This window comes from Diaphorina citri, unplaced genomic scaffold (genome assembly GCF_000475195.1).
Source record: "Diaphorina citri unplaced genomic scaffold, Diaci psyllid genome assembly version 1.1 scaffold707, whole genome shotgun sequence".
In the NCBI taxonomy this organism is placed as follows: Eukaryota; Metazoa; Arthropoda; class Insecta; order Hemiptera; family Psyllidae; genus Diaphorina; species Diaphorina citri.
In genome coordinates this window covers 125273-149503 of record NW_007378140.1, presented here as the reverse complement: position 1 = coordinate 149503, position 24231 = coordinate 125273, and the positions used below count along the sequence as shown (strand labels likewise).

The window sequence follows — 24231 nt, the reverse complement described above, 5'->3', positions numbered from 1 at the left end:
AATACCAGATCCTTACGAAACTGAGTGCACCGAGAAATAGTCAGCACTCAGAAGTACCTAAGTAAAAAAAGAAAAAAATAATAATAATTTAGGTAGGTATATTGTGTTAAGCAAAAGTGCTAGTCACAAATGTCGTTCCCCGCTTAATACACAAAGCAAAATTTTATGACTTGACTTGGACCCGAACCACCAACCTCCAGATCCGAAGTCCACCGTGCTAACCAATACACCACTGAGGTGGTGAAAAAAAAAAAAAAAAAAATGGAAATCTCATTAGAAAGGATTAGGTAGGTAGTAGGTACCTATAAATTTAACTCAATAACAATACCTACCTACATAGGTAGTAAATAGGTATAGACACTTGAGACGGTACCTACATAGGTATATAGATAGATAGATACCTAGGTACTTGAGACTTTAACATCTTGCCTCAATACAAGTAGGTAGGAAGGTAGGTATAGCTACAATCATCAGTTATAGGTATCTTAATGCTATTAAGCAAAGTTCAAGCAAAGAACACTCGACTTTTCAAGTACTTAACTTCCACGGCAGCTTAATATTATTATGCAAGGACCTAGGGAGCGGGATTAACTAAATGAACTACCTCTACCTCCAGATATATTTTTCGCTCTAAAGATAAGGCGATTAGAAAGCGTGCCTTAGATATTTTCACCACCCTGATTAAACTTGACCTTTAGGAAGAAAGGAAAGGAAAAGAAAGAAAGAAGAAGAAAAAAAAAGAAGAAGAAGAAAGAGAAGAAGAAGAACAAGAAGAAGAACAAAAAGAAGAAGAAAAAGAAGAAGAAGAAAAAGAAGAAGAAGAAAAAGAAGAAGAAGATAACTTTTTTTTCTCTCAAGGAACTTTTTTTTTTTTTTTTTCAAGATACTTTTTTTATGTATTTTTCCGACCTACCTATAAGTTTACCTTAAGCTTAGGAGGTGTAATTTACTGTAATGTAAACAATTATTTTTTGATGCTAATATAATCTTATAATTCAAAATTTCAAATTTTCTCACCTTTCTCTCTCTCTCTCTCTCTTTCTCTCTCTCCTTATCTCCTTCAACCGTGCACAGTATCCTGGTAGCTCACTTTAAGGAGACGATTATATCCCTCAACCAATTCCACACACTTGTCCTTAACGGGAACAAAATTGGTCTCGCTCAGTTTGTTCTTGATAAATTCGTCCAGGGTGTAGTTGGTCTGCTCGATTTGAGCCAGCCGCTTCTCCTGATTGGACAACTGGATGTAGGAGTCGTTCTGGTCCAACTGCGACTGAAAACCAAAAAGTATTTATTTTTCAGCCAGCCTAGTTAGCTTGGTTGTTAGCGCGTCTACCTTGTAGGCGCTAGGTCGCAGGTTCGATTCCCGCCCAGGAAGGAGTCGTTCTGGTCCAACTGCGACTGAAAACCAAAAAGTATTTATTTTTCAGCCAGCCTAGTTAGCTTGGTTGTTAGCGCGTCTACTTGTAGGCGCTAGGTCGCAGGTTCGATTCCCTCCCAGGGCGGTTTTTATCCTGAACGGATAAGGTTCGTTCTCGGAACGGCTGGTTTTCTCCTATCCTGTCTTCCTTCTCTCTTCGATTTCGGGACAATAAGATCTTAGCGGGAGAAAGCCAGCCGTTCTTAGAGTGAACAAAGTGGTCTCGAAAGCTCAACAATTTAACACCTTTATTAATCGATCTTGGCTTGATAAAATTATTATTTCATCTGAATACCTTTAATGGGGACTTTTGAGACAAGAAAAACTGTTTTTACATGTATTTTTCCTATGGCGCACATTAAAAGTGGACACACTGTATAGGTAGCGTAACTTATACCGTATGAAGTGTGCTGATCTGCTGCTAGTCTTATAATCCAGATTGACTAATCCCTAAATCTGTCATGTCCTGGGCCACCATCAGACAAACTGTGATTCACTGATTCATATGTAAATGGGTGTATTCAAACTAGATTGATCCCTAGGAAAATGTAAACCTAAACAATTTACAAATGGAGTGTGCCGAAGGCCTGAAGGCATGTGATGTGTTCAAATCCACTCGATCCCAAATTTTAGGTAATCTTGAAATCTGATGAATCTGAATGGTTGATTCCGAATTTTTATTTGACCAAGCAGATAACTTCATCCAAGATTAAAACTTAATCATAGTTTTATCTCTGAGTGTGGTCCTAGCCACACTGTTTTCGGTAAGTAGTAAATAGGGTGTGGAGAGAAACTAGAACCGTAGAGAGGAACGTTAGCCCTATTTCCCTAGCTCCCATGAAGAATCCTTGAAGATTTATTATTTCAAGTAAAAAGGCAAAAAGTATTTAGATAAGCATCATAATATATAAAAAGCTCCCTCCCTCCCATATTTTTCATCTCTTCCTTCCCCTCTTTTTACCTCTTCCTCCCCTCTTTCTACCACTCCTTTTCATATTCTCATCCTCTTCCTCCATCTCTCTCTCCCTTCCTATTTTCTGATATATTTCCATCTATTCTCCTTGTCTCTCTGCCTTTATCAGTAGGTACCTCCTTTATTTTGCCCTCTCTCCCTCCCTCCTTTAACCTTTTCCCTCCTGTAAGTCTCCCTCCCCCTCCCTCTCCCTTTATTTCTAATATGTAACCTACATTTTCTTTTCTCTTCCTACCATTATCTGTATCTACCTATCTTTTTCTCTCCTCTCGCTTTTCCTCTTTCTATCTCTCTCGAATATCTCTGCTCTCTTACTCTGGATCTTTCTATTCTGCTCCGTAGTATGGTACCCATTTACTTAGCTAGGTACCTACATAATATGGTTCTGTTCAATTTCCATGGCGTCTACCAAGTATCTATCTGAGTACCCACATACCTACCTAATTGAAGAAAATGAGCAGAAAACTCTGCCAAAAGCCATGAATCTAACCAACATCGACATTAGTATACGTTAGGAAACTAACGGGAATGTTAATGCACCTATGTAGGTACTCACCTATAGTAGTGGTGATATTATTTTACCTCAGTCAAGCTATAAATCGACATTGCAATGTTTACCAGGGTAGGTATTACAGAATAGTAGGTGTATAGACAGGTCCGGATTTACGGCTTATTGGAAAAGGGTACAGGAGAGAAGTTTCTGAAAAGGGGGAGACGAAAGAGAGAAAAGAGAAAGTGGAGAGAAGGAGCTGTGGGAGAGAGAGAGAAGAAGAAGAGAGAGGGAAGAAAAGAAGAGTGGCGAAAAGAGGGAGGGGGAAAGAGAAAGAGGAGGGAGAAAAAAAAAGAGAGAGAGGAGAGAGGGGAGGAAAAACGCAGGAAAGGAGAAAAGGGAGTAAGAAGAAACGAGGAGAAAAGAGAGAAGAAGAGGTAGGTATTAGGTACTTTATTGTATTCTAAATATTCTAATTCAGTACATACCTATTTAGTGAAAAACGCAGGAAAGGAGAAAAGGGAGTAAGAAGAAACGAGGAGAAAAGAGAGAAGAAGAGGTAGGTATTAGGTACTTTATTGTATTTTAGATATTCTAATTCAGTACATACCTATTTAGCTAGGTATTAGGTACTTTATTGTATTCTAAATATTCTAATTCAGTACATACCTATTTAGTCTATATAAAAAGCTTCCACCTTAATTTCTCTACCTCTTTAATTGCTATAGGCTATAATAGGTAGTGGTAGGTACCTCTTATATATCTTTCCCTTTTCCCTGACCCAACATCAAAAGTACCCTGGAGCCCGGGGCCACAAAACCGCCGGCAGTCGAGCCTGATATACCAGTTCAAAGGTTATGGCGCAGAAAAAGCTCCAAGTGAAGAATGGAGACATCAATTTATTTCCCTTTAATGTCTTTTTTTCCCCCCAAACTGAACCTTTCCTCCCTTTTTTATACAAGAAATAAATTGAGAAAAGAACCAAACATTCCCGAAAAACAATATAGAGAAGAAGCACTAATAGTTTTTTTTCTGAAAGTTCAGAAAAAGTTCATCCAGAGGGTGTTAAGGTGGCTACACACGTCACACGATGAGTACATTTGGATTCGGACTGTTATCCCCAGTCCAAATGAATTAGAGTAAAAAATGCTGTCTCGCGATAAGTTTTGAATTATTGTATAAAGTCAATTTGGACTTTTAAGGTGTGTCCAAACGACGTCGACTGAAACCGTACAGCCGTACACTGCCTCGACAACATAGATTCACTTCTTCGCCTCGTCGATCGACGGCGTCAACTATGTGTGCAATATCATAGTCCTAAACAAAAATGGTTCCAAACGACGTCGACTGAAACCGTACAGCCGTACACTGCCTCGACAACATAGATTCACTTCTTCGCCTCGTCGATCGACGGCGTCAAAGATGTGTGAACACAGGAGTGCAATATTATAGTCCTAAACAAAAATGGACGCGGCACACAAGAGATCAAGAAGAGACCGTCACAATATGTGGAGACGTGGACACATCTTTAGACTAGTCGTGTGTGGGCACCTTAACTCTCTCGGTATTGGAAAAGAAATTTGTGTGAAACAGATATCCCCATACAATTTGAAGAGTGTTGAGTATCAACATGGAAAAGATGGGACTGATTGAATTGATATGACACAAACCAGGTTGAAATGATGGAAAGTAGACATGCGATTTTACGACCGAAAGGCAGAAAGATAGCAACTTAGCGGCCAATAACGCTCTGCCTATCAGAGCTAGGCCTGTCCGACCGCAGGAATGTGTCTTTCAGACTTCAGATCTTCTGACAGGTTCCGGCGGTCTGACAGACCCAGGTCGGACAAACCTAGTTCTTTCAAGAAACAGTAAGTTTAGTAAAGTACCCGCATATTCTACACTGAGAAAAAAAAAAAAAAGGTGACAGGGTGCCACAAGTTTAGGGTGGAAGAACTCTATCATTGGGTTATTTCCGCTGATTTAGGCTGTTGGAATGCTATACTATATAATGTCGAGCTTCCGGTGTAGAGTTCAATATTTGAGTGCCGGAACCCAGTCACCCTAGTTTTTTCTCAGTGTACAATGCGATAGCAACTTCTATATAATGCCGTGTGTCAGACGGTCTCGGTCTCAGCGTGTGTGGCGGTCATACCATGGGTGGCGGAAAAAATCTGTCCGTCCCTCAGACCGACTGACAGACCTAGGTCTCAAGCTCTTTCGCCACACAAGTTAAGGTCTGAAAGACTTCAGATCTTCTGACAGGTTCCGGCGGTCTGACAGACCCAGGTCGGACAAACCTAGTTCTTTCAAGAAACAGTAAGTTTAGTAAAGTACTCGCATATTCTACACTGAGATCTGAATTTTCAACTTCAACAAGTTGGCTGCCGAAGAATATTCTATGAAGTTTACCCACACTGAGAAAAAAATGATGACAGGGTGCCACAAGTTTAGGGTGGAAAAACTCTATTATTGAGTTACTTCCCCTAATTTAGGCTGTTGGAATACTATATTATAGTGTCGAGCTTCCCGATGTAGAGTTCAATATTTGAGTGCCGGAACCCAGTCACCCTAGTTTTTTCTCAGTGTACAATGCGATAGCAACTTCTATATAATGCCGTGTGTCAGACAGTTTCGGTCTCAGCGTGTGTGGCGGTCATACCATGTGTGCCGGAAAAACCTGTCCGTCCCTCAGACCGACTGACAGACCTAGGTCTCAAGCTCTTTCACCACACAAGTTAAGGTCTGAAAGACTTAGGTTTGGAGACCACGGTCTGAGCGTAAGTGGCGGGCATAACAATGCCTTAAAATAAGCAAAAGTCAAATATTGAAGAAATACTCACCAGAATGCCACAAACTGGTGGGAAATTTGGCACACTAGAAAATTGTCCGAATTTATGAACGTATGTCGATTATGACAAACCTACACCGATTTCGCGGATAACCGGAATGTTTTAAAAAGTTTTCACAAACACAAATTCACGAGAACACTCATGGCACACTAGAAAATTGTCCGAATTTATGAACGTATGTCGATTATGACAAACCTACACCGATTTCGCGGATAACCGGAATGTTTTAAGAAGTTTTCACAAAACAAATTCACGAGCTTAAGTAATCGGTTTGGCTAATTCAGACCTAGGTTAACTTAAGAAATAATTAGGGTACCTACTACCTAGTGAAACCTTAGAACTGGGAATTTAATGGTAAGGGTAGATGAAAGAAGGTTCATCTAATTATAAATTGAATCTTAGATATACCTAGACTTATATTTATTAATATTATATTTATATAAAAAAAGGGCAATTAATATGTAAAATAAGTTACTTAATAATAATATACTGCTAAACCGATACTTTTATTAGGGTATATTTATATAAAAAAAGGGCAATTAATATGTAAAATAAGTTACTTAATAATAATATACTGCTAAACCGATACTTTTATTAGGGAAAATTTCCGAGTTAATTATAGAACCTGATAAAAGAAAGGATAAGTAATTAAAAATAAAAATTAGGTATCTACACGTAATTAATAGAGTAAAATTTATAATTTACACTTACAAAGGGTTCAAAGTTTAAACATTAATCTAAATGCAAAACTAATTAATCGGAAAAAAAAGAGTACTTACATTCAACAAACGGTTTCGAATAATTTATTTCGACAGTTTCGTTTCTTATTACGTAATTATTACTTTCTATTATTTTTAGGAAAAAATACGAAGAAAAGATTCACAATATTTAGGAAATTGTTTATTTTATCGAAGGGTCTAAAAAGAGGCTTAGGTTAAACTTTACCAATGGTCGTACGCCTTTCATGTCTCTTCATTTAGAAATAAACAAAGCGGCAGGCAGTAATTAGGTACGCGGTTACATTGGGTAAGGTTCGGGGCTCATGGCTGGTAGGGTGGTAAAATTTCAGCTTTGACACATTTTTTTTTTCTCTTTTTGAAAAATTTTCCTTTTCAAGTTCGCTGCTTAGTTCGCGCAGGAGACGACTGTGGCAGCACTTGCTACGAGTGAAGCAGTCGTAGAGATAGGTCAGCTGGGATTACACTGTTTGCTCAGTGGGCAAATATTTGCACCAGAAATATAAATAATTGTTTACAGGGGTATTACATGTGAGCAAATATTGTGTTTGAAAATGTTTGCTCAACTAGAGAAAAATAAAAATTTGCTCACATCAAAAATAAAAGTTTCCCACTATATTACACTATTTGCAGTTCTTGCATCAATAAAATATTTGCCTGTTTTAAAATTCTTTGTTTTCTTTTTAATTTTCTAAAAAATCTGGAATTACACTCTTTGCTCAGTGAGCAAATATTTGCGCAAATTGTTTGGAAAGTAAATAGTGTAATAGCCTAAAAAATATTTGGCAAATATTTTGGAAAAGTATAGAAAATAGTGTAATATCCTAAAAAATATTTGGCAAATATTTTCTCTCTATGCTTGCCAGTGCCAGATATTTGCTAATGTTTGCTCTGTAAAAACAAATGCAGAAAAATAGAAACACAAGCACATAACTCTGTGTCTGAATCTCAATATGGGAATAACTCAATAAGAATAGATTTCCCAAGTCCCTCAGGACATTTTGCACCGCAGCAAAAGCGTTCGAGAAATCTTGGAATGCTTTTCATATTCGAGGTTTGGGGACATTGCTGTTCCGTAATAGGTACGTAATACAGTAATACACTTAGATAAGGTACATTCGAACCTGGATATAAGAGAATCCAGGGGACCGACCTTTTTTTTCTTTTATATATAGGGACCAGAGTCATAGTTTACCTAAACTCGGTTTAAGTTTAACTTTTGGATTAAGCTGATTGGTTGATGTCAAAACTTTCAGCCAATCAGATTGCTTGATTCAAGAGTTGAACTGAGTTTGGACTCTTATTGTTCTGAGTGCGATCCCGGCCAATGGCCTTTTATAATCCAGTCTTTGTTTGACAGTCAGTAGCTAAGTACTTTTGTGTATAGGGATACAAACAAAAAGAAAATCGCCCACAATTCACAATAAATCTAAGGGAGAAGGGTTATTTCCTAAACAATTTCAAGTACCTGCCTACCTATACCTAAGCACTTCCAGGAATTTTGTCTCTTCCCCATTTTATTTCATATATCTCACTTATCCTGCATTTTCTTCTGAGTGTCGAGATGAGCATTTGCTCCATATTTTGACATTTGGGTCCTCAATTTTCAAAATATGACGTAGTTTTAGATACCTACCTACCTTAATATTTCAAGTCCTTAAGCTGTGTCCACACATAACCGTACATTGCCTCCACAACATAAGTAGATTCACCTCTTCACCTCGTCGATCAACGGCGTCGAGTATGTGTGGACACAACTTTCGATTCCAGATTCCAAGAATCATTTGGGATGTATAATTCTCTAGATTTCTCGCCTTTTGGCTAAGATCAAAGTGTAGTGTAGTACTATCATCTATGTATTTCCTCTTCTCTCCTTTCGTTTGGCTTTCTTCTTTCATGCGTTCTAACCCAGATCAGCCGCACCTCGAAATACGGAAAATATGCATAGCTAGGTATCCCAAAATATGCCAAAAATGCATAAGGTTCCTCTGTTCTCTTTGTGTGGTGTTACAGGTTGAACAATCCACAGTCTGGCACTTGACAGCTTGACACAACTCCGCAAAATGTGTGTTTTTACCGACCTATTTCTTCACATTTCAAATCCCATTACCTCACAGTCCTCACACCTTTATCCAAACCAACAGGTTTTATACACCCCAGTCATATTCGATGATTCCTTAGAAAAGAATTCATTCTCCTCGAAGGGAACGTCAGAAAACGTTTTCGTTTGAATTTGACATTCTGTTCATGATGTAGGTCCTACGAACAATTACTTGCGTAGGAGTCGAAAAAATATGGGTTATTCATAAATTTCACATGTGCTATTCAAAAGTCATTCTGTTTTGAAAAGAAAAGGAGGAGGAGGAGGGAGGGAAGAAGGGAGGGAAGGAGGGTAAGGGAGAGAGAGGGGCAGAGAGAAAAATAAAGGGAGGAAAATAATGAGAAAAAAGAGAGAGAAGGAGAAACGGAGGGAGGAAGAATGAGAAGGGGAAAGAATTGGAGGGAGGAAAAAGAAAAAAAGAGGGAGAGCGAGTGTGAGAGCGAAAGAAGATGGGAGTAAGAGAGGGAAGAAAGATAGGTATAGAGAGGAGGAGGGAAAGAGAGAAGGAGAGAAAAATGGTCCGAGAAAGTTCTTCGCACTTGTTTTCATCATTCAGATAACATAAACAGGTAGGTGGGTATATTGTGTACCTATAGGCACCTATAGATAGGTATATGTAGGTGTAGCAATAAGGTACCCTAGGTAGCGATGCTAAGGTATACCTCCTACATAGGTATATTAACGAAGCTTAAAGTGTAGCAATAAGGTACCCTAGGTAGCGATGCTAAGGTATACCTCCTACATAGGTATATTAACGAAGCTTAAAGTGTAGCAATAAGGTACCCTAGGTAGCGATGCTAAGGTATACCTCCTACATAGGTATATTAACGAAGCTTAATGTGTAGCAATAAGGTACCCTAGGTAGCGATGCTAAGGTATACCTCCTACATAGGTATATTAACGAAGCTTAATGTGTAGCAATAAGGTACCCTAGGTAGCGATGCTAAGGTATACCTCCTACATAGGTATATTAACGAAGCTTAATGTGTAGCATTAAGGTACCCTAGGTAGCGATGCTAAGGTGTACTTCCTACATAGGTATATTAACGAAGCTTAAAGTGTAGCAATAAGGTACCCTAGGTAGCGAAGCTAAGGTGTACCTACCTCCTACATAGGTATATTAACGAAGCTTAATGTGTAGCATTAAGGTACCCTAGGTAGCGATGCTAAGGTATACCTCCTACATAGGTATATTAACGAAGCTTAAAGTGTAGCAATAAGGTACCCTAGGTAGCGAAGCTAAGGTGTACCTACCTCCTACATAGGTATATTAACGAAGCTTAATGTGTAGCATTAAGGTACCCTAGGTAGCGATGCTAAGGTGTACTTCCTACATAGGTATATTAACGAAGCTTAAAGTGTAGCAATAAGGTAGGTAAGAATGCCTAGGTAGCAATAAGGTAGGTAACAATGTTTTCTACCCTGAAGTATTTCTGTGGTGTCTTCTTCTGCCAGGGTCGAAGGTAGGTTTTTTTCAACTGAACTTTATACGAAAGTTGTTAGCGATTGACCAACTTTGTTCGCAGGTGGTCACTTGGTCAGCAATTGAAAATGAACCCAAGGAGGATAAGGTAAGCGAATGTTTGGTGTGTGTGCTCATCAGGTATGAAGTAGACCTGACAGTCGGACCTTTTCAGCCGTACCTGTCAGGTCCACCTGCTAGTGTGTGTTCATCAGATAGACCTGACAGTCGAACCTGATCAGGTGTACCTGTCAGGTCTTTCTACTTGGTGACTTGGGACTATATTACACTTAGGCAAATATTTGTTTGGGCAAACACAGTGAGCAAATATTTGCCAAATATTTTTTTAGGTTATTACACTATTCTCTATACTTTTCCAAACAAATTTGAGCAAATATTTGCTCACTGAGCAAACAGTGTAATCCTAGCTTAACCCTTGATTGAAAGTGAACAAGTACGGATTGCTGAATTTAAGGATTTAGGAATGATAGATATGGGGCTCCAATACTGACTTTGTCTCAAGAGGGGGCCCGGGCAAAACGTTAAGGGCGAAAGTATAGGTTTACGACACATGTGAACGAGGAACATGTTGTGCCCCATACTTCCAGGAACTCCATTAAATAAATCAAATTACAAATTCAAATATAGGTAGATCACCTACCTACCTGAGTACCTGATACCTATTAAAATAGCTTAAACTAATTAACAAACAGTGTAATCCTAGCTTAACCCTTGATTGAAAGTGAACAAGTACGGATTGCTGAATTTAAGGATTTAGGAATGATAGATATGGGATATGGGGCTCCAATACTGGCTTTGTCTCAAGAGGGGGCCCGGGCAAAACGTCAAGGGCGAAAGTATAGGTTTACGCCACATGTGAACGAGGAACATGTTGTGCCCCATACTTCCAGGAACTCCATCAAATTACAAATTCAAGTATAGATTACCTACCTACCTACCAGAGTACCTGATACCTATTAAAATAGCTTAAATTAATTAGTAGGTATAGTTAATTAGGTAAAACATGTAAATAAATATAGGTAAGTACACTCACCATGTCACAGCTAGAGAGAACAAGAGGTCTCGCCATCTTGAAACGACAAAGTTAATAGGTAACAACTAAATGCCCAACACTTTAATCAGAAAATCACACGTGCAAAAAATAATTAATAATAAAAAACACTTAACAATAAAATATTACACTTTAATAAAATAACTCGTTAAATTTATTGCCTACTGAACGAACCCTGCTTTTCTGGCAAAAAACAAGCACTCAAAATCAAAACTGACCTTAGTACCAACGCAACACAACTACGCACTAGCAACTGAAATACTGAATGACTACTGACAGAAATCAGAAATCAAATTTGGAGACCAATCGAATCAAATTTCCCCTACTCTCCTCCTCCTTCTTCTCCTCCATCTTCTTCTTCTTCCTTCTCCCCTGTACTGTCACCCCTCCTTTTCTGCATCCTCTTCCTCTTCTGCCTTCTCTTCCAAATGTTGTCATGTTCCTCATCTTCTTCTTAGTTTTCTTTTCATCCTTCTTATAGGTATCTTTTTCTTATTCCTTCTTTCCTTTTCTAAGTCTGCTATTACCCCTACCACTGCCTCTCTTCTTTAACTTGTTTCTACTTCTTATAGGTATCTTTTTCTTATTCCCCTTCTTTTCCTCTGTCTTCTATTACACCTACCTCTCTTCTTCGCTTTTATTCCTTTTTCCCCTCCTTCAAATCTTCTTCCTTCCCATTACTTCCACTTCTTCATTTTCACCTATTCCTTCAACTTCTGCATTTACCCCTACTCCTTAGTCTTCCTTACACTTGTTCTTCTTCTCTATATCCTCTTGTCCCTTGTTCTTCTTGTTTCTTCTTCTTGCAGATCTTCTCACACTTTTCTTTCTCTTCTGACTTCCATTGATACAAAAGTTTAGTTTTTTCTCTTCTCTTTCCTGTTTCTTTGTTCTTTGCAGTCTACTGAACAGGAAAGAGACTGTTTCTTTGTTCTTCGCAGTCTACTGAAGACATGTCTGCATGATTTCCTATACCTATATATACAAAGGTAGACCACCCTCAGTGGTAGAATTCCTTTACTTACCTACTTGGAGTTTACTGCTAGTTTAGCAGAATTCCTTTAATTACCTGTAATTCAAGCAGCAATTTTCTCACACTGTCTTGCTGATTCTAGCAGAATTTCTTTACTCACTTGAAGTTCACTGCTAATCTATCAGAATTTCTTTACTCACCTGTAATTCAAGCAGCGATTTCCTCACACTGTCCTGCTGTTCTAGCAGAATTTCTTTCTCTTCAAGCAAAGCTTGTTTCTCCTTCATCAGATCACTTCTCTTAGCCTCCGCCTTGTTCTTCAGGCCATCTATGTCTTCATACACCACAATGTCCTTGCGCATACTTGCTATCTGCTCATTGAGGCTTTCGATTTCCAACTTGATTTTCGTGTCCATGGCTTCAACCTGGAAACACAGGAAATAAGAAAAATCTTAGAGATAGGACACAGTAACCTCAACAAGAAAAACCCTACAAATAAGTAATCACATCATGAACACCAGACATCAGTTAGAATACTTTCATTTCTTTGTTAAGGCAAACATGTAAATATGGGGCTAGAAATAGACTGGGCTTTATGTGGCGGCCCAAGTAAAATTTCAATCTGTGGATTTAGTTTCTCAAGCCGGGTTAAATTACCTCAAAATAATAGAAAGTAAAAAGTCTTCAGGCCATCTATGTCTTCATACACCACAATGTCCTTGCGCATACTTGCTATCTGCTCATTGAGGCTTTCGATTTCCAACTTGATCTTCGTGTCCATGGCTTCAACCTGGAAACAGAAACACAGGAAATAAGACGTAATCTTAGAGATATGACACAGTAACCTCAACAAGAAAAACCCAACAATAAGTAATCACATCATGAACACCAGACATCAGTTGGAATACTTTCATTTCTTTGTTAAGGCAAATATGTAAATATGGGGCTAGAAATAGACTGGGCTTTATGTGGCGGCCCAAGTAAAATTTCAATCTGTGAATTTAGTTTCTCAATCCGGGTTAAATTACCTCAAAATAATAGAAAGTAAAAAAAAAATGGTTTGATGACAGCATCACAATTTTAGTGAAATCTTCGAGGTATTTGCCAACATCTACTCTAACGGTTGGGGGGAAGGGGGGCGAATGTTCTCAAAGGCATTGACTCTAGGCTAATACTTTATACCTACTTGAGATTGAAATTTTAAAAATAGTCCTAATTTCGTCTTCGTCTACAAGGTGGGACACTCACCTTGGCGAGGTTCAAGTTAAGCTGGCGCAGCTCGGTCTGCAACGTTTCCACCGATTTGTCGCTGTTAGACACCACCGATTGGTTCGAACTGTTGCGCAACGCTTGCAAATCGCTCTGTGTCGGCGGCAACGTCGCCATATGGCGACTCTGCTGGTTCAATGTGGCAACAATGGTGGACTCTAGGTGCGAGATTTTGTCTCTCTCAGCGCGGCGAGTCTCGTCAAAGGACGAGAGGAAAGTCTCGATGATGTCCTCGCGTTTCTTGAGCTCCATGTACTTCTGATGCTTCTCACTGTGACTCTCTTCCAGGTCCTGCAATATGACGAGAAATTTGGACACATTCAGGAGTGTTGTTGTTGTTTTCAAATGCTCGGAGTTGACTATTAGGTCATTTTCCCTACGTTAAAGACTATTCTTCTTTTTTTTTTTTTTTTAAAAAAAAGAGGTTTGACAAAAGACTTGAATCCCACACAAAGACTGAATGACTTAAACAGTCCCTACTCAAAATACCCAGTCCCAGTCCCAAAACGCCAAAACTCCCACCAATCCCAAGATTTGAATTCGATTGAATTGAATGAGAAGTTTATATTCTTTTCGGCAATCTCCGTTTACGAATAATAACGAAGAAACGAAACGGTTGTTAAAAAATTGTCTTGATTGTGAATCGGAATCGAACTTACTTCTAGCATTTAGCATTAAAAAAATAGTAAATACTTAAATAGATAGAGAAATGTATTACCGGAACTTGGCCTGACGCACTACCGTGCGGCGAGTGTAGGAATGTCTACTAGGTAAATGGAGCGATCTGATTGGTTACGCTGAGATGCGAGGACTGCTTCTATACAATCACTCTAGATTTCAATCCCAGTCTTTCCAGTCCCTGTGTATAATCCCAAGCATGTACCATGTAGAGTGGCATAACGTACGTTGTATTATCGATCCCGGGTCACAAATATCCGCTGTATCCGAGGCTCTAGTTCAAACCCTTGGACTCCCAAGGAAAAGGTGTACACTCGAAATTTCAGGCATCGGTTCTCAAGGTTCGATCCGTGCCAAAGGTGAGGTAAATTGTGTAATTTTACCACATCCTAAAGTGTGTTCTAGTGAAATTCAACCACTGCATATTTGCGCTGCAGTGCTTCCCAAAATTGCATCGGACATACCCAGTAGTGTACCTATTGAAGTGCTGGATAAATTCCGTCACCTACAGTTAGCAGATAATAATTATCTTTCACACAGTGATAGTGTTAGTGACTCCTTAGATCTCCTGTTAGGGGCTGGGACTGAATTAAAAGATTCAACTCCCAGGGCGGACTTGATTGTAATGAATTAAATCAACCTTGGGACTGGGATTTCGCATCTCTAGTATTATGCAAGTACCTTATAATCATGAAGGACTCCATTTTACGTATCATTATGGTTGGTGGAAATGAAGATCGTTGGAAGTAAATGACCCAATGTTTAAGGGAAGACTTTTGTGTTCATTTCTAGTTCATTTTTAATTATAATACGCTACAGTCAGTCCGTTAAAGAAATGACTTTTCCTGTCCGTATTTTTTGTCCATTTTAGATATGGCACAGTACAGTCAGTCTGGGAATAAAAGAAAAATAATGAGAGAAAGAGAGGGAGGGAGAGCACAATACGAGTTCCAGACAAAAAAAAATGAGAGCTTTTCAGAAATAATTAGACTTACACGAAACACGAATCGAAAAAGCATGAAATTTTAAATGGGAAAAGTAAGACAGAGAAGAGGTGTCAGAAATAGAAAGTAGAAAAAGTAGCAAAAAAAGTACATGAGAAAAAATCTAAAAAAAAGTGGAAACTCAATGTTCTTTTCTAATGCAATCTTGAGGGTTTTCCTAAGGAGTAAGTAAGAAAGTGAACGAGCAATGTAAGAGTTGGAAATGTTACTTAAATTAAGTAAATTATAGTTCCCACATTTCCAGCTATAGGAGTCTTAAATGATGCTCTTTCTCCTGGTGAACTCTGAAGTTATGCTGAAATAGCGCCTCTTCAGTCCACTGTGACGTCAGAGTAAAAATCCCAGAACGAAGCTAAACCGATGTTACCCGAAATGTAATCCAACTTATTAGACCAAAACAGTTCTGAGGTTGAACCTAAAATACCCATCTACCTATACCACATTATAAAACCCGAAATCTAATCCAACTTATTAGACCAAAACAGTTCTGAGGTTGAACCTAAAATACCCATCTACCTATACCACTACCACATTATATGTCCCTCCTATTTTCTTTGAAGGAAGACAGGATAGGAGAAAGCCAGCCGTTCTGAGAACGAACATTATCCCATCAGGATAAAATCCGCCCCGGGCGGGAATCGAATCGGCGGCCTAGCGCTTACAAGGCAGACGCACTACCAACTAAGCTAACTAGGCTGGCTGACTATTCTTCTTTTTTCTTTACTTCCTCTTTAATCGGCCGAGAGTCCAAACAGTGGTGTATCGAGCGGGGGGGGGGATGCTCCAAATAATTTGGAGTCTCGTCTACAATAAGGAGAAAAATGAACCTTAAGGGGAAAGACCCTAAATAGGGCCCTACGTCGATGGCAAGTTTAGAGGGAGGTACCTGAACTTACCTTTTATGAAATAGTGAAACACTGGGTAACTCTTGATCTAAAAAACAAGGACGCGATGTTTTTCAAACTAAGTTTCATTACTTCAACAAGGAAAAACTCTGGGACTTTTTTTTTCTTCTTCAAAAGTTGTCCTTCATTATGGCATATCTTGGGGACATTTTCCATTAGTGGAAAACCAGGGAACTTTAAATTCAGAGCGGGGACATTTTGAGACTTTCCCTCGTAGTCCTCCTACCCCCATCCCTTACCTCTTTACAACCCACTCTTCTGAACGTACAGTGTTGTGAGGGAAAGCGGTGTGTGAGAGAAAGAGAGAGATGATATTGTAAAGATCTTCTTTTGGACTACTCAATCAATGAGTCAAATCCTAAAACATATATGTCACTCACTCTTCAACTCACTAACCTTACAGGTAGGTATAGGGAGTTGGGATCTGACTCATTGACTGAGTAGTGAAAAGAGTAGTTCTTTTTTATGACTCACTCTTTGCTCATCTTTACTGCTTTTAACTGCTTCTACTCACTTGATTAAGTTGTTCCAGCTGTGCCTCAGCCTCTTTGATTTGATTCTCAACTGTTTGCATGTTAGCCTCAGCGTTACTGATTTCATAATTGTCATTCTTAATTTGGAGCAGAAGTTTCTCTCGTTCTTGTTCCGGATTGAGTTTGCTTTCTTCTTCTTCAAGGAGGGCATTGTATTGTTCTTCTAACTCTGCCAGTTGTTCGTAGAGTTGGACAGCTTCTAGTTTTACCTGCGGGAGTGTTAAAATTGGGGTTTTACTTTTTAGAAAGTCTGTTGGGCTGTCTAAAGAAACGGTAGACCAAAAATCTAACAACATTTTAAAGCGTAAAATTCATTTCGCTACAGCAGCAAAAGTCTGTTAGGCAAAGAAAATTTACCCAGTCTAACGACATGTAGGTGATTTGAATCAATCCCAACTTGAGGAACACAAATTGCAACAGTAAACAAAGTTAAGCAACGTTCCACGCGTTTCTATCCAAACGAGTGACAATCTGGGCAATCGCTTGCAGCTGGCTTTTCCAAGCCCCACCATGTCTGGGTGAGATTAATATGAGGGACGTAAAGCTTGTCGCCTAATAGAGGATAAAACACCGTCACTAAAAACCTCAGTAGTTATACAGTAGTTTTCTTTGCTTAACAGACTCAGTAGTTATACAGTAGTTTTCTTTGCTTAACAGACTCAGTAGTTATACAGTAGTTTTCTTTGCTTAACAGACTCAGTAGTTATACAGTAGTTTTCTTTGCTTAACAGACTCAGTAGTTATACAGTAGTTTTCTTTGCTTAACAGACTCAGTAGTTATACAGTAGTTTTCTTTGCTTAACAGACTCAGTAGTTATACAGTAGTTTTCTTTGCTTAACAGACTCAGTAGTTATACAGTAGTTTTCTTTGCTTAACAGACTCAGTAGTTATACAGTAGTTTTCTTTGCTTAACAGACTCAGTAGTTATACAGTAGTTTTCTTTGCTTAACAGACTCAGTAGTTATACAGTAGTTTTCTTTGCTTAACAGACTCAGTAGTTATACAGTAGTTTTCTTTGCTTAACAGACTCAGTAGTTATACAGTAGTTTTCTTTGCTTAACAGACTCAGTAGTTATACAGTAGTTTTCTTTGCTTAACAGACTCAGTAGTTATACAGTAGTTTTCTTTGCTTAACAGACTCAGTAGTTATACAGTAGTTTTCTTTGCTTAACAGACTCAGTAGTTATACAGTAGTTTTCTTTGCTTAACAGACTCAGTAGTTATACAGTAGTTTTCTTTGCTTAACAGACTCAGTAGTTATACAGTAGTTTTCTTTGCTTAACAGACTCAGTAGTTATACAGTAGTTTTCTTTGCTTAACAGACTCAGTAGTTATACAGTAGTTTTCTTTGCTTAACAGACTCAGTAGTTATACAGTAGTTTTCTTTGCTTAACAGACTCAGTAGTTATACAGTAGTTTTCTTTGCTTAACAGATTCAGTAGTTATACAGAGAAAATCTTTATCAAACAAAAATTGGCGTTAAAAACCTTTAGAAAAGATCAGATTCAGGCATGAGAATTGGCCATACCCGCATCACACACAGTTTTCTATTCACCAAAACTGATCTTCCTACCTGTCAATGCGGCGCTCGCCTTTCTGTGCAGCACATCCTGACATGCAACTGACATGACCAAATAAGAACTTCTCTACTTCATCCCCTTCATACTTACACTCGAGCCACTCATTTTCTCTCTCAACACTGCTGTCTGGTAGCTTAGCGTGTCCACCTGTTCCTGTGCTGTATCCATCTGATGTAGGAGAGCTTTGTGCTTGGCTTGCAGTTCGAGATAGCCGTTCTTCAGGTCGGGGTCCATGGATTCTATGATGCTTTCCGTGTGCTTCCTCTCCTAGAATAGATAACATAGGTCTGTACAGTTATAGAGCAGAATAGAAAGGGTTATGCGATAGAAGTTAGAAGTAGACGTGCATTCAGATAAAGAAGAACTTTAATCGGTGAAAAGGTTAGGTCTATGGGCGGCTGAGTCAATCTCTTTTATTAACAAGCTGGGTCCGTACCTCCGAGTTTTTTAGCCCGTAGTTTATTCGATCGTGATTAAAGAAAATCAGTACCGATGTAGGTATATGTACCTACCTAATTTGTTTAATATTCAGTTTATTATTATTCTTGATTTGATTTCACTTTCATGTAATGATTTAAAATCAAGACTAGAGCCCGTTCTCCCTTTATTCCCAATATAATGTTTAAGTCACCCAAACGGCTGTCTTTATTCTATGATGTCCCTTTCTCTCTTCCATTTCGGGACGGTAAAATCTCCGTTGTTAAGGTGTGTCCAAACTCCAAAAGTCGACTGGCTGTCGACAAGCTGAATCTATGTTGTCGAGGCAGGTTTAAGTCGACGTCGATCAATGGCCGGTCGACTATGTGTGGACAAACCTTTACGATTCAACCTATTATTATTATTTCAAGATTAAATAGGAAGGTGCATACAATAATACAATATTCACAGTAACGGAGTAAAAACTTATTTTATTTTTTTTTTTCTCTTCCAAATCATTAGGACTTCGACAATTTGTCCACTCACCTGTTCCCCTCGTCTGGACAAAGGTCTATTATCTTCTCTGGTAGCACTACTAGCCTCTCTACTAACACTATCCCGACCTGCTCTGGTTCTAGGTCTCTCCATATCCAGGACACAACTGACACGGGACTGTTTGTTTTGTTTGGGAGTAAACAAACTGGTTGCTATGGAGACGAAACTCTTCAATCCCTTTGTACTCTATTCGTCAGAAAAGAGTCATTTCCTTTCGAATGGCCTATAAGTGCCGTTTGACACATTACTCTAGCTGGGATCATATTCTGAGTTTGAAGTTACTTTAGCCAGCTAGGTGGTTTGAAAAGAGCTAGTTCGCGGGTTCGATTCCCACCTGGGGCGAACTTTATCCTAAACAGAGGTTCATTTGTGGAACGGTGGGCTTTCTCCTATCTTGTCGTCCTTATCGCTTTGATTTTAGGACAAGATCTCCGTTGTCAGAAAAATTGGAATTAGATTAATTAATCCGATCAGATTGAATAATTCAAGAGCTAATCCCACCTGGGGCGAACTTTATCCTAAACAGAGGTTCATTTGTGGAACGGTGGGCTTTCTCCTATCTTGTCGTCCTTATCGCTTTGATGTTAGGACAAGATCTCCGTTGTCAGAAAAATTGGAATTAGATTAATTAATCCGATCAGATTGAATAATTCAAGAGCTGGACTTAAATTAAATTTAAACTCAGACAGTATTCCTGGCCATATTTTGTACTCCAGAGGGAAACATTGACTAAACTCTTTCGTTTAATCATTCCTGTTTTCTAAAATCAAGAACTAAAATTACAGTTAAAAAAAAGGTTTGTAAGTATTTGATTCACAATGACAAAACTTATATTTTGAGACAAAAAAGATTATAAAAAAAGATTCAACTCCCAGGGCGGACTTGATTGTAATGAATTAAATCAACCTTGGGACTGGGATTTCGCATCTCTAGAAGCCAGAAATCCCCAATCTGGCAACTAGAGGAGGAGAACTATCGATAGCACTATCGATAACGGGGAAAAACTTTTTTTTTTTTTTTTTTTTTTTTTTTTTTTTTCATATGTACAAAAAAAATCATAAATTATATTTTATAAATACTCTCTCGCTTTTTATGTATTTAAAAAAGTGTGCAGAATCGCTTTCTCAGAAAGAGGAAAGCGCAGGATAGGAATTCAGGAGACAGCGTATAGGAGGGAGAATATTGGTAAACAATAGACACGGTTTAATTTTTGTTAATCCAATTGGACTGCGTAATTAATCTGATCGACTAAACTTGATCAAATTTTTAAATCAAACCATTAGACAAGTCAAAGGTCTGGTCTCAAAGTATGGCCCCCGCCATTAACCGATTTATAAAGATTATAAAGCAACCAATTACTCGTATGTTCACAGACACAAAGATCCATTTTGCGAAGAAATTTCCAAAATTTCATTTCTACCAAGTTTCGAGTGAAGAAATGTCGTTCAGCAGTCACCAATATAACCTCAAGGATAGTTAAAGTTCGCTATACACCAACAGATAAAAATGATCAGTCTGACTGAGGGAGAAAAATCTGATGAAACTCAAGACAAGCGGGAACAGGCCCTTAGTGTACAGCGAACATTAATTAAGGATGTTTATTTGAAACTGTCACAGCCGGATATTGTTTCTTCATTTTCCTCGCTACACAAATTCTAAACAAAAACCCTATACAGAGCTATCAAATAGCTCTGTGATCGACTTAACCTACATTATCGAATACCTAACTGTACTTCAAGTGTTTTTACTTAGCCTATCCTACACGAGTGAGTCGATTGTCGATATGTCGATCCACATCGAGATATCGATCATGTCCAACTTAAATCAATTGCAAACGTAGAAAAAGATATAACATTTTTTGAAAATCAGAAACAGCGAGAAGTTATACTATGAAAATAACACGAAATTCGACTAAATTGTTGCATATTGGATACACAGAAACATGGGACCTTCTGCATGGCAAGCAAGCGCGTTACCACTGGACCAACCGTGCCCCCCTACCTTCTCTATTTCAGCCTCCAGCTCATGAAGTTGGTGTTGTTTCTTGGATCGCTCGGTGAACTGTTCTTCCAGATGTCGTGTCTCTATATCATTGGCTGCTCTCAGTTCTAGATATTCCTCTTCAATGTCGGCAATGTTAGTCTGGGTGTTCACTTTGTCCATGGTCAGATTATAGTCGGATAATTTGCCTTGGAGCTCTGCCGGAAAAGATACAAAGGTTGATGGTTTTAAAAGAGGCAGCAAAAAGTGCCGGAAAAGATACAACGGTTGATGGTTTTAAAAGAGGCAGCAAAAGGATAAAAAAAAGGAAGAGGTTTGATAGAGGGAACTATAACTGCTAAGGGTTTGTCGTCCCGAAAGCGAAGAGAGAAGGAGAAAGCCAGTCGTTCCAAGAACGAACCTTATCGCTTCAGGATAAAATCAGCACCGGGGGAATCAAGCCCGCGACCTAGCGCTTACAAGGCAGACGCGCTACCCTCCAAGCTAACTAGGGTGGCCAGATGACTTTTAGGTTTGGGACATTTAATACTTGGGCTTTCTAATTGAGAAATTCATAGATTCCTACAAATTAGTTTGCTATTGCTAATACCTACGTACTTACCACCTATCACCTAATGAAGCTGGGAATAAATATTTTAATCCGGTAAAAAGTTAATATTCAGAAGATAATATTCTACATTATACCTAGCTGCTGAAACTAAAGTTGTGTCCACACATAGTCGACCATCGACCGATGTTGATCCACATCGATTCGCTAGAAAAGAAAACGGTGCAGGTAGGTGAAATAGTTTGTGGGGAGGTATTGAGGTGTGTCTAAACATAGTAGACCGATCATCGATCCACATCGATTCACAATAAATTCATAAATTCACAACGGTCGATCGACATCAATCGATGATTGATCGACGGCCGTCGACCATGTGTGGACACACCTTAAGAGTCTCTTCCTTACCAGTAAGCTCAGTAGCCATCTCTTTCACTCTTTTATCATACAGTAGGAACGTAGCATGTTCCTTAGCACTCAGTTCTATTTGTCTCTTCAGCCTTGTTATCTCATTGGTCAGGTCACGGATCTTCAACTGCAGAAGTCCCTCGTAGTAACGTTTGTCCTGGACCTGTCTGAACCCGGGACCTCGGAGTGCCGAGCCAGTACGCAGACCGCTCAGACCTTGCTGAGTCACCAGACGATCTGAGTCTGAGAACTGAAAAGGGGGGTTTTAAAAAGTTACTCTTCAGTTTATTAATTTTACTATTTATTTACTGCACTAAAGTGGATTGGAACACATTGGGTATACGCGATTAGGGCCTCTAGGCACACTCCATTTGTCAAAGACTTTAGAGGCTAACGAAGTCGGAGATGACTTCAATTCTGGATTGAACTGGGTATTAAGTAGGTATAGCTTAATCCTAGATTGATCTCAATACTGATTTGGTAAACCCCGCTCTAAGGCCAGCCACTCACTATCATGTAAACTTGATCAGTTCTGCCTGATAGTGATTGTCTGGCCTAAGACAATCCTCAATAGTAGTTGCTGATTACCTGAGTAGCCCCAGTGCCAGGCATTTTGGGCGGCGGTAATCCCGAGGCTGAAGAGAGTCTAGATGTAGAGCGGAAAGCAGACGGCGGTCTTGCTACAGACACAGGACGAGCGGCACTGGGCGGCCTAGCAGAAGAGGGGGGGCGTCCCGAACTCTGGGACGAAATACTGGAGCTCAGTCTGGAGGAGCTGCGACTGGCACTCATATTTAGCTGAAATATAAGTACATACATACATATTTATTTAGGTACCAAGGATCATAAACAAAGAGCCCACCCCGAGGCTTAGGTGTAGGAGCAAACAGCCCTAAAGAATGGGTTAAGCTTCTACGAATCTAGGTATCAAAGTAAAGTGATCACCTTTGTTAGTCAAACTAAAAAATAAGTCCTCAACCCCACCTCCGAAGCCACACCCCGTAAGTAGGTACCTCCACCCAGGGCCGTATCTAGAATTTCGTTCGTTCTCGGAACGGCTGTCTTTATTCTATGATGTCCCTTTTTCTCTTCCATTTCGGGACGGTAAAATCTCCGTTGTTAAGGTGTGTCCAAACTCCAAACATAGTCGACTGGCTGTCGACAAGCTGAATCTATGTCGTCGAGGCAGGTTTAAGTCGACGTCGATCAATGGCCGGTCGACTATGTGTGGATACACCTTTACGATTCAACCTATTATTATTATTTCAAGATTAAATAGGAAGGCGCATACAATAATACAATATTCACAGTAACGGAGTAAAAACTTATTTTATTTTTTTTTCTCTTCCAAATCATTAGGACTTCGACAATTTGTCCACTCACCTGTTCCCCTCGTCTGGACAAAGGTCTATTATCTTCTCTGGTAGCACTACTAACACTATCCCGACCTGCTCTGGTTCTAGGTCTCTCCATATCCAGGACACAACTGAGACGGGACTGTTTGGTTTGTTTGGGAGTAAACAAACTGGTTGCTATGGAGACGAAACTCTTCAATCCTTTTGTACTCTATTCGTCAGAAAAGAGTCATTTCCTTTCAAATGTCCTATAAGTGCCGTTTGACACGACATTACTCTAGCTGGGATCATATTCTGAGTTTGAAGTTACTTTAGCCAGCTTAGGTGGTTTGAAAAGAGCTAGTTCGCGGGTTCGATTCCCACCTGGGGCGAACTTTATCCTAAACAGAGGTTCATTTGTGGAACGGTGGGCTTTCTCCTATCTTGTCGTCCTTATCGCTTTGATTTTAGGACAAGATCTCCGTTGTCAAACTGTAACTGCTATGGTCTTATCGTCCCGAAATCGAAGAGAGAAGGAAGACAGGATAGGAGAAAGCCAGCCGTTCTGAGAACGAACATTATCCCATCAGGATAAAATCCGCCCCGGGCGGGAATCGAATCCGCGGCCTAGCGCTTACAAGGCAGACGCACTACCAACTAAGCTAACTAGGCTGGCTGACTATTCTTCTTTTTTCTTTACTTCCTCTTTAATCGGCCGAGAGTCCAAACAGTGGTGTATCGAGCGGGGGGGGGATGCTTCAAATAATTTGGAGTCTCGTCTACAATAAGGAGAAAAATGAACCTTAAGGGGAAAGACCCTAAATAGGGCCCTACGTCGATGGCAAGTTTAGAGGGAGGTACCTGAACTTACCTTTTATGAAATAGTGAAATATCTACTGGGTAACTCTTGATCTAAAAAGAC

The 24231-nt window shown here is 39.3% G+C and overlaps 1 protein-coding gene across 2 annotated transcripts; it reads right to left on the bottom strand.

Moving 5' to 3' along the window:
* Positions 1 to 957: 957 nt before the first annotated feature.
* On the bottom strand, positions 958 to 23456 carry LOC103511367 (intraflagellar transport protein 74 homolog). Of its 2 annotated transcripts, XM_017444958.2 has the most exons (10): positions 23359 to 23456; positions 22564 to 22773; positions 21976 to 22225; positions 21024 to 21220; positions 18141 to 18317; positions 16451 to 16678; positions 13329 to 13640; positions 12778 to 12870; positions 12281 to 12412; positions 958 to 1273 (listed from the first exon to the last, which is right to left on the bottom strand). In XM_017444958.2, the coding sequence occupies exons 1-10, from the start codon at positions 23446 to 23448 to the stop codon at positions 1061 to 1063; spliced, it is 1902 nt and encodes a 633-aa protein (XP_017300447.1). In that variant the 5' UTR covers positions 23449 to 23456; the 3' UTR covers positions 958 to 1060. The 2 variants fall into 2 exon arrangements, with proteins under 2 accessions (XP_017300447.1, XP_008474310.1); XM_008476088.3 differs by lacking the exon at positions 12778 to 12870 and having other exon boundaries at positions 12281 to 12505.
* Between the last annotated feature and the right edge of the window lie 775 nt (positions 23457 to 24231).

Excerpts from the sequence above, each read along its gene's own strand:
- LOC103511367 (XM_017444958.2), bottom strand. The coding sequence starts at position 23,448 with ATGGAGAGACCTAGAACCAGAGCAGGTCGGGATAGTGTTAGTAGTGCT. Across the intron at positions 21,221-21,975 it reads GATGGCTACTGAGCTTACTG|AGCTCCAAGGCAAATTATCC; the intron begins GTAAGGAAGAGA and ends CTTTTCCGGCAG. Across the intron at positions 16,679-18,140 it reads AGAAAATGAGTGGCTCGAGT|GTAAAACTAGAAGCTGTCCA; the intron begins GTAAGTATGAAG and ends ACACTCCCGCAG.